Source organism: Pelophylax lessonae, assembly GCF_965119305.1.
Source record: "Pelophylax lessonae genome assembly, chromosome: 4".
In the NCBI taxonomy this organism is placed as follows: Eukaryota; Metazoa; Chordata; class Amphibia; order Anura; family Ranidae; genus Pelophylax; species Pelophylax lessonae.
Window position 1 is genome coordinate 512,547,846 of NC_138771.1, and position 18,401 is coordinate 512,566,246.

The following is an 18,401-nucleotide window of genomic DNA, read 5'->3' on the forward strand; positions in this document are numbered from 1 at the left end:
TTTCATAATGCTGCGTAGGGGCAGAGCTAGGAGCCCACTGCAGAGCTAAAAGAAACTAGTTCAGCCTTCTTCCAAGACTGAAATACTATATTCACAAAGGTGGTTTTATCCAAGAAACTATCCACTAACCAACGAGCCACCGATTTGGGGAGCTTTATCATGTCAATAGGTTCCTAAATAAGACACTGTGTGAACTGGTAGTCTGAAACCTGCTGAGGTTAGCTAAAATGCGAGTTGTGTTAGACCTGAACATAGAAAAACGTAAAAAAAAAAAAAAAAAAAAAAAACAGTTTTTTTGCACCGACAGCAACCATCATTTTGTCCCTTCCATATTACTATTGCAAAAGGGAAGAATTAAAGAGTTGCTACAGGGAACAAGTACAGTTCTTCTTTCAGAAGCTTTGAATCACAAAGTCCAATAATACTGGTGAATTTCTACCCATGCTGGAATGTACGATGGCCAGATCTGTGCTGCTACATTTATTGTGACAAGAGATTTCCACACATCTGAAGTTCCTGCTCCATAAGCTAGGATGGCGGCTAAGATTAAACAATCCACCCCGGTATAAAATACAAAAGAGATCTTAGATGGTGAGTTAGGATTTTTGGGCCAGTAAAGTGGTCAGTCTGATTTTCCCATCCATTGAGGCTGTTAGGCAAGTGCCACATTCAACCGCTGTACTCCAGTCCACCGTGACGACAGGAGCCCTGTGTCCACCCAGAGACAAGCAGTTCTCTAATGTACTACCATCACTGTTAAGCTGCAAAGGAAGGAAAATAAATTACAAGAATTAGTTTCCGATTTACCTGCTCAGATTTCATTTTCATTATAGTGGACAATTTAACGTTACAAATTGCCAGCATGAAAACAAATTCGGACATTTTACAATATACTGTAACAATATACATTTTCAGAAAAGCTCCTTTTTATCATCTTTTATCACTAAAAAATTCATCATTCACCTCCAGTAGAGTAACTTTGCCTAGGCTGCAATTATGTCCTCAGTGTGTCCCAGGCAGGCAAGAAGGATTTCCTCATACTCCTTTTCCCCAATAATCAGAATGCAACATTGTAACTTTGTAGCAAGACACAAGGACAGAGACTGTAGCAGGAGCGAATGCTCCAAGGGCCAATTATCTGCGTGCTCCAGTTGTCTATTAGGACACGCAGCTGCATAGACAGAGCTGCTTTAGGACACAGGCATTCAGGCACCTGAACACAGATATTATTGGTGCTCTGTCTGTGCAGCTGCATATCCCAATAGACAACAATTGGACACTGGAATGAGGATGCACACAACACCTATGCAGGTCCTACACATGGAGCCCAATAAGTGTTAGATAACTGGATTTTTTACTTACCGTAAAATCTTAAGTTCATTGACGGACGCATATCAGTAGGGTAATACTGCCCCACACAGGAGTAGGACACTAGGCAGAACAAAAGTTTTGGCTACGCCTATGGGCAGTCCCGGAGGGTACACCCTCTCTCTTCCTGAATAGGATGCCAGTTTTGTATCAAAGCAATGTCAGAAAAGTAACAACCTAACTCAAAATAGAGGGGTGGGTACTGCGTCCGTCAATGAACTTAAGCGAAAAGGATTTTACGGTAAGTCAGAAATCCAGTTTTCTCTATCGTTCATTGACGGACGCAGTTCTCTTTGATTCATATCAGTCCCAAAGCAGTGTCTTAAAATGAGGGGTGGGAACAGCAGAAAAGAACAAGTCCCCAAGGCCAAACATAGCCGACCAGGCAACATAGGACTCATCAGCACAAAATATGAGGCCCACCTGAAAACAACAGTAAATACCCTCAAGGAAGGTCAAAAGCCCTCCAAACAGAGGCCAGCAAAAAAATTTGCGGCCGAAAAGAGGCATCTGCAGATGCCAGCATATCCACCTTATAAAACGTGGTAAAGGTGTGAACAGACCACCAGGTAGCAGACTTGCAACCTGGAGCACAGATGCCCACAAGGCAAGAAAGCACTAGGCGCCCGAGTAAAACACTTTCTAAGTGTTCAGGAAAAAGGGGAGGGAGGATTCCAGCTCAAGACTCCCTGGTCAGCTAGCTCAGCCGGATCCGAAAGTCCAGAGAGTTTGGATTCTAGTCCCATTCTAGAAGGATTGCCTTCCGGGGTATCCCCGAGAGGGATTGAGCGAAAGGGACCGTCTCGAAAGATGGCACCATCAGTCCCAGAACTCGCATACAGGTCCGAAGTGACAACCATGTGTGGGAAAAGAACCGCAGTCTGAAGTTCCAAGTGACTTTTCCCCAGAGGGAGAAAACACCCTGACTGAGGGCGAGTCCAAAGTCAGGCCCAGATAGTCCAATCTCATGGAAGGGACCATGGATGACTTCTGAACGTTCAGAACCCAGCTGAACGCCTCCAGAGTACTCGTGGTAACTTCCAAATCCGTTTGTCAGCACCGTAGGAGACTCCACACGGAGAAGCAGATCGCCCAGGAACCCCGGACAGATACGCCTTGCTGCCGCAACAGCGCCAGGACCGAAGACCCTAGTAGCATAAGCGAGACCCAAGGGCAACACCACAAACTGATAAGAGATCCTTCCCCATGGCAAAAAAAAAAAAAAAATGGAAAACCCGTGTGTTTCCCCGAACATAACAGGATGTGAAGGTAGGCAGCTTGATGGCTATGGAGGCCAGGAATCCCCCTGATGCAGGGAAGCCACCGACGTGCGAACCAGTACCAACTTGAATTTTTGATTTGCACGGAACCATCAAGGGACCAGTTGGTCCAGCTTGTTGAACCAGAGCGCCAGTAAGCGATCCGGGGACAGGCGTACATTGGAAGGGGAAAAAACCTTACCGGAAATAAACGGATCGGGACTCGATATTGCAACTGGACCACATGACCTCCTGAACCCAGCAGCCTGGGATCCGGGCCAGCCGCAGGTCCTCGACCGGCAAGGACCTCCCCCCCACCACCTAGATGGGCGAGGAAGCATCTTCAGGCCAAGTAGGCCTAGTCCGCAGGTCTGGAAAAAAAAAAAAAAAAATATCATGTTCTCCAGACCAGGGTTGTTGGAACCACACGCGAAAGTCTGGAAGGAATTCGCCACATCGACCGCCCCAGAGGGATGAAGAAACTGTTTGCGAGCCGAAAGGGAAGAACCCCCGACTGCGAAATCCAGGGCAGCACCAAACAGGCGATCCCCCTAAACAGGGAGATCCATTAAGACCGTCGTAGAAGTTTGATCTGAAGACTAACACTACGGTCAATTAGACGCTAGATAACCACCGCCGAAAAGGACAAGGTGACCCATACAAGGGAGCCTCGACCAGCGCGGCATCGCAAACAAATTGCAGCCCCTGCGCCAGCTGGTCCAACAGCTCCCCCAGGGCAAAAGGGACATGCCCCACACCAAGTCACGGCGGTGGAACTCCACCCATCAGGCAGAATCTGCGTGGCAAGGGAAAACAAATGCTGTTCACAGTGCAGAATACACCAGGGTATACAGATCGCAGGCCAGAGCCCACGCCATCCTATCCCCCCCAAGTCCTTACAGGATTCCTCCACTGGAACAACGGTAGTCCCATTCAGCTAGAGACCGTATGTCAACCAAAGGCGGAACAGTCCTCTGTACCAGAGACTCCCCAAAAGGGCAACGTCTAACGGCCGATTAGACACCCCAGGGGAACATCTCAGGACAGCCCCCGCCTACATGAGCAGCCAGAAAAAAAGAGCAGCTCCAGATGGCACGTGAGCCACCTGCCCCCCAGGCGCAGCCGCCGCTGTGACCCCCAAATCGCAGGGTGTCACGCACCAAAACAGCCAGTGCATCCACCAGTGCCTGTCGTGGCAGGGGAGGTAGAAAGGTCATCTTCATCATCCGAGGAGACAGGGTGCCAGGTAACAGACCCGGCAGGGAGGCCCCACGTCTGCGGCGGCTGAGCCAGACTCAGACATCAGATGAGGGAGGGGTAGGCGGAGAAACGTCTCAACGCACCTACCACCTTCACCTGGGCCCCAATGCTTCCCGAACTGCCAAAAAGGCATCAACGGACAGTGGAGATCCGGAGCCCTGCGGCCTTCGTGAGGGGGTCAGGTGGGAACAAATGGCCTGCAGGGTCCATACTGAACCTGAGGAACCCGCCAGCCAAAAAAAAAAAAAAAGACAAAATGAAATTTTTTTTTAAAGTGGCCCCACAGCGCCCCCGGAGGTCAGACGCGCACTAACCGACCCCCACAGAGAGGGAGAAATCAACTACCCTCATGAAACACCGTCATCCAGGCACTCCCACCAGCCTCCACAGCAAAAAAATCTACCGCAAAATGGCCGAAAACGGGTGTACCAAGATGGCTGCTCCCATAGAAGCAGACAGAGGCTACAACAAAATGGTGGCCCCGCAAATTGCGGTAATCGGGGCCCACAGTGGGACCCCCAAATGCCCATCCAAAGCAGAAAACCCCACCAAGGGCCCCCCTTCAGGATCGGTCGAGCGCAGCGGACAGCGCACTCCCCCAACCCCCCATGCGACCTGCACACTAGGCCCCTGCCTCAGGTAGCCCCAAACAGTCCCCCACGTGGGGGGGGGGGGGTAAGGGGGGGTGGAGAGGAGGGGGGGTCACAACAGGACAGAGGGAGCCCAGGAGTGTGAGGGTCTGACCATCCCAGAGAGAGGGTCCGTGTCCACCCCAAAGTCCGCTGGGGGGGTTTACTCACCATACCGGGAACACAGGCGGGCGCCATCTTATGACTGGACCCCACGCCACAGAAGGGGGGCTGTCAGCCAAATAGGAACGCTGCGAAATCAACATAGACCCTGTCGTGTGCGTCCTGGCGAGACGTTTAACTTGCGGGGCCAGTCCCCATCCAGTGGGACCATGTGGCGGCTGATCCAGCGTGGAGCTAAGGCCTGCACATGCTCGATGGCCAGACTGGGGTGACCACTGGATATGGGGGTCCAGTCTGTCGCCCAGCATAATTGCTAGAAGATCCAACAGGAAAAACGATCCGGAGAAAAAAAAACTAGCCAAAAACAATCTACATAAAAAAAAATTACTTCTATGTGAGGACCAAATATCCCAGCAAGGAACTAGGTCCTTACTCCTGACTAGGTAGATTAAAAACTGGCATCTTATGCAGGAAGAGAGAGTGTGTACCCTCCGGAACTGCCCATAGGCGTAGCCAGAACTTTTTTCTGCCTAGTGTACTACTCCTGTAGGGGGCAGTATTACCCTACTGATCTGAATCAGAGAGAACTGCGTCCGTCAATGAACGATAGAGAAATAGTATTTATCAGAACTGCACAGGAACCAGGCTGTACACATTTGCATAGTGTATCTAAAGCCAAGTATAAAAGTTTGGCTTCAGCCATAATTTAATTCCTTCCTTTGAATTCATGTTCATGCATCTAATACTGTCTGAAGGGCAAAAAAACTTTGTTCTTTTCAGTGTTTTAAAGCTGAACTCCAATTGCTCACCCTGATTCACTGCACACTGTAAACTTTTCACAATGTGCACTAGAAGCTGCAGCAAGACAGACAGTCCACCGCATTTCCGTATTTCCTGGATGGAGAATATCCAGCATCATCTAGCTCTCTTTCAGCTTGACTGTACCTGGCAAGTCCTTTTTTAATTGGATTTCAATTCTTTCAATCATGAGGGCTCAGCGTCACTTGTACATGCAAATAGTTCCTCCAGGAATGCCCATTTCTCCAGACTGACAATCACCACTCAATGCATTTTGATAATTCAGCATACGGAGACAGGGTGCTGTGATGTTTTTAGAGGTACAGCACCCATGTAGCCCCTCCCACTAGGTATGATCAGCACACAATCCATAGAAAAACAGTTGTGCATCACCGAGACTAAAAAAGTCAAGTAATGCCCTCTGCACATCCATTAAAATGCATGTGCTTCTACCTTGGAGGCTCTCAAAATTTAGAGTTAGGACTGCAGATAATACTGGGGTAGCATAAAGGGGCTCTGTAGCTAACGCATGCATTTGCAAATGTGTGCAAACTAAACCCCTGTTTTTAAACGCATACTGTTAGACCGCATAATTCGGTTGGTCCGGAATTTACTTTGGTGTGCAGAGGCTAGTTTATAGGTGTGGGCTTTGGCCATTTGTTTGTACTGATTGCAAAATGGGGTAAAGGAAAAAGTTTTATTAAAAAAATATCACTCGTATGTTTATGGGGAAGGAGGTGGGAGAACTAGAGAAAACAAAATATAGGCAGAATAAAACTTCAGCTTTAAACATTGTAGGATGAATACATTTTGAGCCAATACTGACAAATAAAGCACCAGAAAGTCACAAAAGAAATAACGTAAAAAAGGGAACCACCTTATAGATAACTCCTCCATTGCTAGAGCAGGTGAGCATGTAATTGCCTTCGGAGTCAAAAGCGAAAAGCCTGCCCCTGGGAAACTGGACTTGCTTGTAGCCACTATAACCGGAGAGCATAAAGGGGCCGGTGGCATCCGACGGCAGTGAATATTCTGAAACTTTCTGACCACTCTTGTGAATATTCCACTGGATGAACTGAAAGGCAAAGGGGGATTGGGGAAAATATAAAACAGAGGCACAGGCAGTATGGCCACACATTATGTATTATCATGTACCATACAGCTCACAGTCTCCACTCCAATTGCTCACCTTCCCGTCTTCTCCGATGCTGTATACGGCATTCTCATCATAGCTGAAGTCAACGGAATAAACTTCCCCATGATGGGCCTTCCAGCTCATGGCGCACTGATGCTGCTGCATGTCTATGGGAAGAAAGATAATTACAGTAACTTTGCAAAACAAAGTCCACCAGAACTATTAAGGCTCAATCAGATATATTCAATGCATTGCAATGCGTTGACGAGCGCAGGTTAACAAATGCTATTTTGTGTGTTACAAGAGTTGCAGTATATCTGTATTCCAGACTGCACCTGCCATCACACCCACCGATTGCAAGCATAAAAAAAAACTATAAAAAACCCTACCTAAATGCCCCTATTGCTCACCTATGTCCACGGTCACGTGACATTTTGCTCCCAAGTCTATACTTTTCTTCCGCATACAGAAGGAGTGGACACCCCCTATTATCTGCTCAGCAGCAGGGATCTCTCAGGATCCAAAATAGAGGCTGCAGGCAATGAGGTGATTGGTCGATGCTGGCACCCACAGAAGAAGCCGTTAAGGAACTTGGACTGCAGACTTCACAAAGTAGGCTTTAAGGCAGCACACTCAATGATTTCAACACACCAGAATTCAGTGAAAATTGTATCTGCACAATTTTTTTTGATGCAGTGCATTCCAGCACATTGTAGGGAGTTACCACCTATTGTGGATTACTGCAGCACAGCTGCGTTGGATTTGTGCTTTGTGGTGTCATTCATTCAAACTGTGGAACATATGTTGCTGTACAATATAGTAATATGCTTAAAATGTATGTTTTACTGCTAAGCAACAGTGTTAATAGGTCCTTACAGTAATGGGCATGGTCTTTGAAAGCTGAGATACTTTTGTCATCACCCCATGTTTGCATATACATTTTTATTGAGAATCCACCAGAGGGCAGCAATGATAAATATTACAGTAGAGTGTACTGCTCATGGAAAACTCACAGGCCAGCGACATACGTAACTCATAAGTAAAAAAAACTCCCACAATGCAATGAGGATGCAGAAAAATTAAACCCACCTCCTCTCCAAGAGGATATAAGTTGCGGGTGCAATTACATATTCACGCATCTTTTTCTTTGTTGTAGATAAAAGAAATCTCCCATCCTGTCCCAACACGATGTGAACTTGCTCCAACAGGGTGAAATCTTCCCCTACTCTGCCCAACATTTAAGAAAATGTCTGGGCTTGAGTTATGCTTTAAGGGTATGTGCTTTATTTTTGGGATAGAGAAAGGGAGGTTAGATCCTCTGTCAGGTTTCACTGTTGTCTGTGTCCCCCCAATTGGGAAAAAGAGCAAACAGCAGCCAGATCACCAAAACACAAAGTAGCCTACAAACCAGGACATTTATTTCACCAGTGCATCCGCAGCAAACTCGCACATGAGGCACTTTTGAGCCACCTCAGAATCGGATCGCACAGTGGTTCACACTTGTGCGATCCGATTCTGTGCGAACTTGCAGATCGCACTGCGATATGCGATCAAACGGGGGGGGGGGGTGTCGTTAACATTTAATTGACACCCCCTGCGTATCGCATATGGCAGTGTGAACTGCCAGATGTGCGGATGCGATATCCCGCTGCATATTCGCAGCGTTCCCGCATCGCACAAATGTGAACCGAGCCTAAAAGGCGAAGAAGGCTAAGCTCACGGTTAAAAAAAATAAAAAATAAAAATAAATAAATGCACATGTTTTTTCCAGGAAATAACATGTGCATTTATTTATTTTTAGAAGAGCCTGCAAAACCCTGCACTGGTGATCATGTTGGCCCTAGGGATCCTGCAATTGCACCAAGTTACATCCTAGATACATGGTTCAAAAGGTGAACTCAGCCTTTACACATAATTATAAAGGGTTTAGGATAAATAATTAAAAATCACTGAAAAAATCCACAAAAAGCTGCTGCCTGAGGAAGGAGGCCTCTTTGTTCCTCCCCTCACCAACCTGCCCCCTGGTAGGCCTTTGAACTACATAGATGCTGGTAAGTCTAAATGAGATTGTACAATTAGACTAGACTAACGTATGTGGACAGCTTTAGGCTTAGAAATTCTTTACAACATACCAAACAATCTGATAACGCCATCTGCAGCCCCAGTCACAAGTAAGTTGCCATTGTGATTGAATGATGTGCAGTTCACAGCGATGGGTGCAGGATCCAAGGAGAACTGAAGCTGGAGAGATAATGGAATACATATACTTAGTGTCTGGACTTTTCTGAGATTTGCATTTGCACCTAGTAAAATTTGGCACTGCGGCACAAACTAAAGCCAGATTCTCACTAACCTGTGAATTGCACGTCAAATTAGGTCTACTCTGCTGTGTATTCTGGTGAGGCCTGAGATGTTGCCAATCATAGCTAGGTCTTGGAAAAACTTTAATCCTTTATATCTTAGTGACTATAAACAGAATCACGCAGGCAATGGTTCATGCCAAGTTTCAGGCAACCCTACATGATAGAATCCACAAACCTCAGAAAGTTTGGCAGCTGTGGATTGATAACGTCTTGCCTTCTGATTTTGATACAACCTTACTGGAGCCTTGAGTTACAAGGACCTCTCGTTTTTCGTCCTAATAACTATTGTGGACATTACAAAACCCTAAGGAACACAACCTACCCGACCCCTTCCCTTTGATTCCCCTTCCTGGTACTTCTGATTCCTCTAGGGAACTATCTAGGGAACTATCTGCCCCTCCATAATCCTGAGCTATGGCTGGGAAGGAGCATCTAGCACTCCCCTCTTGGACAGTTGTCAGCTTGTATTGATGCTTTTTCTTCTATTTTAACCAATAAATGCTTGCTTGCACTATGACCCTTCTTTATGCTACAACTTTTGTACGCAATATTTTTTATCACATGATCATTGGGTGATCTCTCTTTGAGAGGAGACAGTTTAAGAGCCGGTTCACACTACCACGACCAGAAAGTCGCCCCGTGACTTGAAGAGACTTGTTAAAGAGACTTGTTAAAGAGACTTGGAAAAGAGACTTGGAAAAGAGACTTGGAAAAGAGACTTGGAAAAGAGACTTGGAAAAGAGACTTGGAAAAGAGACTTGGAAAAGAGACTTGGAAAAGAGACTTGGAAAAGAGACTTGGAAAAGAGACTTGGAAAAGAGACTTGGAAAAGAGACTTGGAAAAGAGACTTGGAAGAGAGACTTGGAAAAGAGACTTATGCACTACTTTGAAGAGACAGGCGACTTTGTCTTTGGGGAATGCCTGGCTAATCTCTTTCTTCTTCCTGGAAAGTCTAACAAGTCGTGTCAATTAAGATAAGGAGGCAACTCCCATTGAAGTATATGGGACAGTCGGATCACAGGTCGCCTCAAAGTAGTACAGGACCCTTTTCTGAAGTCGGAGCAACTTCAGTAGTGCCAATTAAGACGGCACTGATTGATTAACATTGCTTTTGTTATGTCAAGCTACCTGGGGCAACACAAGTTGCCTCACAAGTCGCGCTAGTGTGAATGGGCTCTTAACCTACAATTGTTTATTCTATTTATGCGTTATTTCCAAGTTACAAATAAAATATCTAAACAAGAAGAGGGGCCCAAAATCAAAGGCCCTATGAGTAATGTATACTTGTGTGAGTCTATCGGAAGGCTTTCGGGAAACCAGAGTACAGGTTTCCAGAGCGTCACTCCATTCGTCGTCATCCATGTCACCAGTGTCTCCAACCCAAGTTTCCCTAATGCTGTAAGCCAGTCGAGAAGTGGCTCCGGCAATAAGGAAATCGTACAGGATAGAGATATGTTTGCGTGACTCCTGGCCCCTAAGGACTTCGATGTCTATGGAGGGTAGTGGGCAAATACGGTTGTGAAATTGTGAGCGGAGGGCGTGTCTAAGTTTGTAAATATCTAAACAGCATGTGTTGGGGCAACTTTTCCAGAATTTATTAATATTTGCACACATGATTTTTTTTTTTAATTAATTCTTCACTTGACTGAGTGTTTTGTTATGAATTCATGCACTTTATATGGATAGAGCAACATTGAGATTGAATACTTAGAATTACAACCCCAAAACACATTCTGCTTCTCCTTCAGAGTATGGCGATACCACATGTAAGACTTTTTCAATGTCTACCCACTTAGAGAGGACTAATATCCAAGGAAGCGCATTCAAGAGTTCCAGGGGCATACAATTATGCTTTTAATTTCTTGACTACCCATCATATTTTTGGAGGCCATGGAGCAACAGAACAGTGGAAACACCCATAAAATTACCTAATTTTGGAAAGCAAATACCCCAAGATATTTTTAGGAGGCATGATAAGTCTTGAATTTTTTTTGCCACAAGTTTTTGAAAAATGCAGAAAGAAAATGACTTTTCTTTTTTTTTTGGCAATTTCTCACACACAAAGACTGGCATACTTTGAACTACACCCCAAAATACATTCTAATACCCCATATACCACATATTTACTGGTACTTGGGTGCCCACAAAAATGCCATGTTCACTGGCCTGGTGTCTCGCAGGAATGCAGTCAGTGGAATTGGCAGATGGGTCTGTTCAGGCAGCAGGCAGACATGGCCAGGGTTAGTACAGGCAGAGGCAACACTGCACTGGTGTGGGGGTGATCAGGGACAATATGACTACTGTAATGGTGTTCAGGGACACTGCGAGGGGTCTGCAGTGGTCAAGAACACCGATTGGTGCAGTGTTGATTAGGGATACTGACTGGCACCACGTGTCTGGTAACATCAGAATAATTTATAATATAAATCATAAAATAAAATGCAGATGCAGCCTCCTTACATAAAGAGCCATCACATACCTCACATGGACATTGTCTTCATAAAAACACATACATCACATAAAAAATACATACTGCATATTTAATTTTAAAGTGTTTATTACCCCAATATTTTATATTCCAGATAGGCGTTTGCTGTCCCATTTACTTGTATGAGAAATTATCCAGTTCTCTTTGTATTGCTTCCTTTGTGTGAAATCCCTAGTGCTCCTGCCAGACCCCTCTGCTTTCCTATTAAAAATTGACCAAACTAAGCAGAAGAACTGTGGTCAGTTCTCTAGCTGTGCTGGGAGCCCAGTGTACTCTCCTCCAATGATCAGATTTGCCCTGACAGCCCCCCCCCTGCACAGCTATTAACTGGGAAGCTCAGTGTACTGCTGCTTCTCCTCTCACCAGCTCCTATTCAGCTGAGAACAGAGGGAATGTGATCACTTATAAAAACAAAATTATAAATACCTTTTATATATCTATACACAAACCTTTTGCCTTTTGATTTTTTAAACTAAATGGGTTGCTGTAAAAAGGTAATCGTTTACAATCACTTTAACCCTAAAAAGCCTCTAGCATTCAAAAAACGCACAGACTGCCGAAGGAAACTGTTTTGCAGCCTGGTAGTATGAGAGGAAATACTTCAAAATCGCAAATCCAGAGGGCAACAACTTAAACAAGGCATTCACAGGATGGGAGCTGTCCTTCAGGATAATAGCAGCTTTCCCCTAGTTCGTCGATGCTCGGTAAATACGGCCCTTTAATAATCTACTGCACTGTTTATCACCCTCTGTATGGCATTTCTGTCATAGAACGTGCACATCCCTTGCCACAGCAGCCTTATAAAAGCTGAGGAGGACCCACTTTGAAAAGCCTGCCTTTCATAGCTTCCTCAAGAAGTACAATCTCTAATGCGCTTTGCCCACCAGACACCAGTGCCCTGCTAATGACAAATCCTCCCTAATTATTGCTCAAGAAACAGAACTCCTGTAACCTCCGAACCTCCATCCCATCATTTACATCTGGTTCATTGCTGGTCTCTCTCGGTCTCCTAAAGTCTACAATTTCCTTTGACATATTCCCATTTAGCTCTAAATTATTATCTCTGCACCAACCCACTAGGTTTCCTATTCCCTGCTAATATGCAGCCTCGTCCCCATCCCTTACTGTCCCAACTAACGAGGTGTATCTGCAAATGTTAGATAAATGTTCACCTCCAAGCGGGAGGCACAATCATAAGTATATATAGTAAACAAAAAGGGGTTTAGCACACATCCCTGTGACACCCCTGTACTGCCGAGATAGAATGGCTGACAGCACTGACATACAGTGATATCAGGGCAGCTAGCCTATGTACATGATCACCACCACAGTGGTACGATGTCACCATGGTGATACTGCATTTGCTCTGGCGACCGTGTAAAAAAATAAACAAAAAAATAAATCAATGTTTTTTATTTTTACAATATTTTTTTTTTTTACATAGTGTCAGAGCAGAGTCACCATAGTGACACTGTTCTATGAGGGGTGATGTACATATATACGTGATTTTGTATTTCCAGGTAGGGGGCATGCGAGCGTGCCCGTCAATCCAGGTGTGCTGCTATTCGCTACAGCACAAGCCGATCAGCGGGTCCCTAGCAATGATTTATGGCCGGAACCAGCTGATCAGCTGAAAGAATGACAGAAAAGAGCCCTGTGTAGGTAAACCACACATGGTTCGGTTCTTTACTGACAGCAGCGATGTGCAGTTTTTTTTTTACTCCCAGACATTATATTAAGTGACACAGGATGGCAAATAGCACTTTAGGACAGAAGATTCAGACTCTTCAAAAGAGCTTACAACACACATGTGGCCCAGTCCAAAAAGGAATGACAAAATGCCTTCCATCAGAATCCTGCAAAGCAGGCAATGAAGTTTCAGGGAGGAAAGGCCTAGATCAGGAAGTACGGATCCCAAAGAGACATCATAGCATCCACTACCTCCAATTCAAGGATTCCTGCTTGTACTTGCAGAGAAACCTGCACATTTTGTTGTTGAATGTGGAGGCCAGAAGTCCACATCCAACAACCCCCGCCCACCTGCGACACAGGTGCTGGAACACCTCCAGGTGTAGGGACAACTCCTGAGTCCAGGCGCTGCCTGCCAACTGTATACAGTAAAACCTTGGATTGCGAGCATAATTCGTTCCGGAAACATGCTTGTAATCCGAAGCACTCTTATATCAAAGCGAATTTCCCCATAAGATATAATGGAAACTCAGATGATTCGTTCCACAACCATTTATTCATAAATCCTTCAATTTATAGTTCATATAAAAAGATTATAGCATTGCGAGAGGTTGTGTAACCATAAAATGTCCATCCACAAATTGCTGCTTCCACAAGGGGATTGGAATCAAAATCCAGCAGAAGCTACAGGGTATCAAAGAGAAGAGAGGCGCCTCTAAGTGTAGCAATATGGTTCCATTTAATGAAGGTACAGCATTTAGCAACTCACATGGTTGATGAATAAAACAGGCACATCTAAGTATGCAGGCATCTGGGGTAAAGCTGTCCACATAGACCATCTTCTGCACCGCCGGCTGCTAGTCTGTAATCCTGACCCGGAAGACCACCCTGCAGTAAAGCGATCTGAAAGCGAGGGGCAGCATGGAAAGGATGACGTAGATGATGGTGCGGAAGATGGTCCTATGTGGACAGCTTTACCCCTGATCCCTGCATCCTTAGATGTGCCTGTTCCAATCATCAACCACGTGAGTTGCTAAATGTTGTACCTTCATTAAATGGAACCATATTGCTACACTTAGAGGCGCCTCTCTTCTCTTTTATACTCAGCTGTGACTTGAGGCTACTTGTATATCAAGACATTGCTTGTATATCAAGTCAAAATGTATTTGAAAATGTTGCTTGTCTAGCAAAGTGCTCTTAAACCAAGTTACTCTCAAACCAAGGTTTTACTGTACCTGGAATGTACACGGCTGACAAAGATAAACATGAAGCTCTATGCAGGACAGGGTCTACTCTACTTCTCTTCCTGCAGCAACATTTCTAGTTCCTCTAAGATTGTTGCTATATGCCTCTGGTCCATAGCCGCAGAAACAGAACCTTAAGATTGAGAGACTTCTCAGACAACCAAGTCCTTCAACGGGGCTGCAAAAGAAACATTCATTCCTCCTCCTAGAACACTAGCAGTTTTTGCCAGTGTCCAATTTTGCTGTAGGCAGCGTTCTAACCCCAATAGGAGCTACCTCCTGCGTCTCTTAATGAACGAGAAATATCTATCTCTGCAAATTCAATTGGGCTTTCACCTTTCTGAACAGGTCTAAGTGATAGCCTTACCTGTTGTTTCATGGTTTTTGTGTCCCACAGTAGTAACCTCCCTGGCACTTGGTTGGTCCCATTCTCCCCTAAACCAGGGACTGATGGTTCTATTTGAGTGGGTGAACATGCTGCTGCTGCTGAACATACAAAGGAAGTCCCGCTGGGGTTGCATGCCAGAGATAGTATCCTGAGAAGGCAAATATTAAACATTTCTGTTTGAGAATGATTCCAATAAAACCACATCAACCTTTACATACACAAATATTCGGCGCTCTACAAATCTGTGTACGGATGGTGCGAAGGTACTCACCGTCACTGGGAGAGAAAGACAGGTACTTAATGGACACTGAGAATATGATAATGTGTATTGTATTTCAGCAGCTCGAGGACGGCCGTCTGCTAGTTATTTGGCTAAGGTTGATTGAATCATTGTCATCTGTTAGTTGCTGAGTGGAAATAGTATACTGTTTGTGTTGGTTGTTATTTAGATATGTTAATATTTCTGTATACAATTTCATCTGCATATGATAATGTAATTAGGCAACCCCTGACCTGATGGGGTAATTTGATCAGGAGGGGAGGTCCATGCTGTACATAAATTCTGTGTGACTGTTCAATAAAGGAGAAGATTCCAAAACTTGTACAACCTAAGTTGTCGGCTAGCTTTGTATGGGGGCGGCTGGAAAATCTGATATCTATGTTCATGACTGGGAGGAAGCCATATACTGACGGAAGTCTACAAGTAGTGTGGGTCGCGGTTCCATTACAGATGGTAACACGGTAACACTGCAACACCATGTACATCAGTGATGTCATTCCCTCCGTCAATGGGCTGCTAGAACCCAGCACTGTAACAAGGCAGAAGATCATTTGTTCCATTATACCTTGAAGCACTTAGTGTCTTTCATGGCTAGGGCAGTGGAAAAAGTGTCAGGGAAAAGCTGGTAAGGGGAGTATAAGTGGGTCAGGAAAGAAGGGGTGGGCTTATGCAAAGAGATCACAATTTTGTCCCCCATTATCAAATAAACCAAAAGTATAGAGCAAAGAATGTTCTGTTACAAAAGAGAATACAAATAGCACTAACCTCGGCATATCATCAACAATACTGATCTCACACAAGTTTTTCTTTGCTTCCGTATCATACAGGCGGACAGTACCAACCTCACTGCCCAGTAAAAGCTGCATCGGAGGAAGACCAGAAGAAAAAAAAAAAAAGAAGAAGAAAAAAGAAAAGAGGAACACATGAAATTCATATTCAAGTAACGTGACCCAACACTACAGCATTGGTACAATTTTACATAAATATAGGCACCACATTGGCCCTACGCCAATCCAGTGACGTGAATACAGTAAGGCACTTTTTTTAAATAAAAATAAACATGCCCCCCAATCCTTACCCGAGCCCCATCTGATCCAGCGATGTTCACTATAGCCTCAGCTGTATGGGGAGAGAGCAGGGGGAGGGCCAAGCCATGACGGTGTCTTATGGTAGCATAGAGCAGCAGCTTAGGAGCAAGAACGCAGCTGGGCCCCCAGGGCAAGGGACTTTTTCTGGGGGCGCTGCTTGAGGGAGAGGAGCCAGGAGTGCAAGAAGGGAACCACAAAAAAAAAAAAAAAAGGGATCGGAGCTGACCACTGCACAGAGCCGATAAGTATAACATGTTTGTTATTTGAAAAAAAAAAAAAACACAAGCTTTAATGTCACTTTAAACTCTTGTGCACCTACCAGTCTGTCTCTCTTTGTCGCCCACTCCAGAGACAGCAGAGCAGATTTGGAGATGGCAGATGCCTTGGTCTGCATGATGCCATCAATGGACCACACTTTAATCACGCCATCAACATCCAAACTGGCTACCCTCCTTCCCGAGCAATCCACCCTGTGAGAAAAAAAGTACAGGAACGGTTTGTTTTAGTGAAAACCTCATGCTGCTAAATACAAGTTAATCCAAGTAATTTATGACCAACCATCCATCACAAACCAATAAGTGTATGTAGACTAAGAATGTAAGTGTCTCAAAAACTGCTACAGTCAAGCAGCCACAGTTAAAAGGCTTATTCTCATTGGATGCATAGTCACATACCTTCCTTCATTTTCCAATGTAAACCAAATGAATGGCCATGAGAAAAGGGGTCAATTACATTAGGATATATTATCACTAATGTACTATACACTAATGTACTATACTATATTTAAGTAATCTGAGTGTCGTAAAGCAATTATGCAACCCAATGCACAAAGATGCAATACTCACCTCCTCTCAGGCACTGTCCCCCTGCAGTAATTCCTGCAGTTTTTTGGTTTGAATGATACTAAGTGCATAGGGACAAAACGGTGCATGCAATGATGAATGGATATCTTGTGGGTGCAAGGTGTCATGAGCTTGTCTCCTGAACGGGGGACATCACAGCACCTTGCAATCACACACAATGTTGAGGAAAGCATCTGCATCAAGACCACTCACTGCTAGATGAGACAAAGAGAACCCTGTGCGTTGCATGACTGACCTGAAGACATCTCAAAAAGGTAATATAAAAGCAAACAAACCATAGATGCTGGGTGATGGGGGCGAGGGCTAGGGGGGGGGGGGGGAGGAGCACAGAATTGGGCTTTAGATCAAGATTGTGGGATCCTATAAATGGTGTAAATCTCTGCTGATTTTCCCTGACAACGTCAAAAGGGACGTACATAATATTTAGCATACATAATGCTACAAAAACCTGCCAGGAGCTTCAAAAATACAATAGGAGTGGTCATAAATGGCAAACATGCTAGAACTATCAAAAGACTGGAGACATGTTTCAGGGGACAGTCAAAGCTGGGAAACATAAAAAAGACTGCTAGAGATTTCTGCTATTCTAGTGCTTGCACATTTGTGCTCCCTATAGCCCCCCATGAAACTACTTGGACACATTTTATTTCTCTAAGCAAAATCCATCAAAAAAGTAGAACTCACAAAAAAGGAAATGAGAATAGACAGCGCAGAAAAAAATAAGATTGTGTCAAATAAGCCAAACCATTTAACTATTAGAACCCAATCTAAAAATTTCCCTTCACCGGTAAGGGAAACCCAAACTGATGACTTCAGGGGCCCAGGGGTCGCAAAAATAGGTGCCAAAAGGCCTCAGGTTAGGCACAGGGGTCTAGCCCATTAATATCTAGTCCACATAATTGTAGGTGACACTACTACTTTCTTTAAAAAGAAAACATGTTGTCAACTATTCACATCAAATGCTGTATTTCAGCAGTGTATTGAACTCTTTGGCCAGCATTCAGCTCTTGACACACTCTTGTGCTGTAGTATGACATGTCGGGGACTTAGTGGGTACCTGCAATGCATGATGGACGAGTGGTGTTCTCCATATTCATCCTGGCTCAGCACAATGAAGGGTTGCTCAGATTTCTCTCCTCTTGCACCGTTTCCTCCGACACCCCTCAACAATGCCTCTACCTGGTCTTGCTGGGTTTCAGGGCGAAGCTCCGGTTCTGGCTCTGAAATTTCAGGCTTCTTCTCTGTGCTTTGCTGTAAGAATTACAGATACAATTTAACTCCCCTATGCAGTGATGTATGGACAACCAGTGCTTATACAAACTTTCCTGTTATGATGGGGAGGGTAGTGGCAACAACCATTGAGCGCAACGGGGACAAAGGACACACACTCCTGAAGTGTTGGATACCGAAGAGCCTTTGGGCAGT

At 44.9% G+C, this 18,401-nt stretch overlaps 1 protein-coding gene across 1 annotated transcript in view; it reads right to left on the reverse strand.

The window, feature by feature from the left end:
• Positions 1-283: 283 nt before the first annotated feature.
• The window catches only part of WDR91 (WD repeat domain 91), a 57,305-nt gene continuing 39,187 nt past the window's right edge, over positions 284-18,401 (reverse strand). Inside the window, exons 9-16 of the mRNA XM_082257179.1 lie at positions 18,034-18,227; positions 16,433-16,583; positions 15,791-15,885; positions 14,725-14,893; positions 8,705-8,813; positions 6,627-6,739; positions 6,315-6,512; positions 284-761 (exon numbers count right to left, since the gene is read on the reverse strand). Coding sequence (XP_082113305.1) covers positions 597-761; positions 6,315-6,512; positions 6,627-6,739; positions 8,705-8,813; positions 14,725-14,893; positions 15,791-15,885; positions 16,433-16,583; positions 18,034-18,227 — 1,194 coding nt within the window. The 3' untranslated portion in view covers positions 284-596. The remainder of the gene's footprint in view (positions 762-6,314; positions 6,513-6,626; positions 6,740-8,704; positions 8,814-14,724; positions 14,894-15,790; positions 15,886-16,432; positions 16,584-18,033; positions 18,228-18,401) is intronic.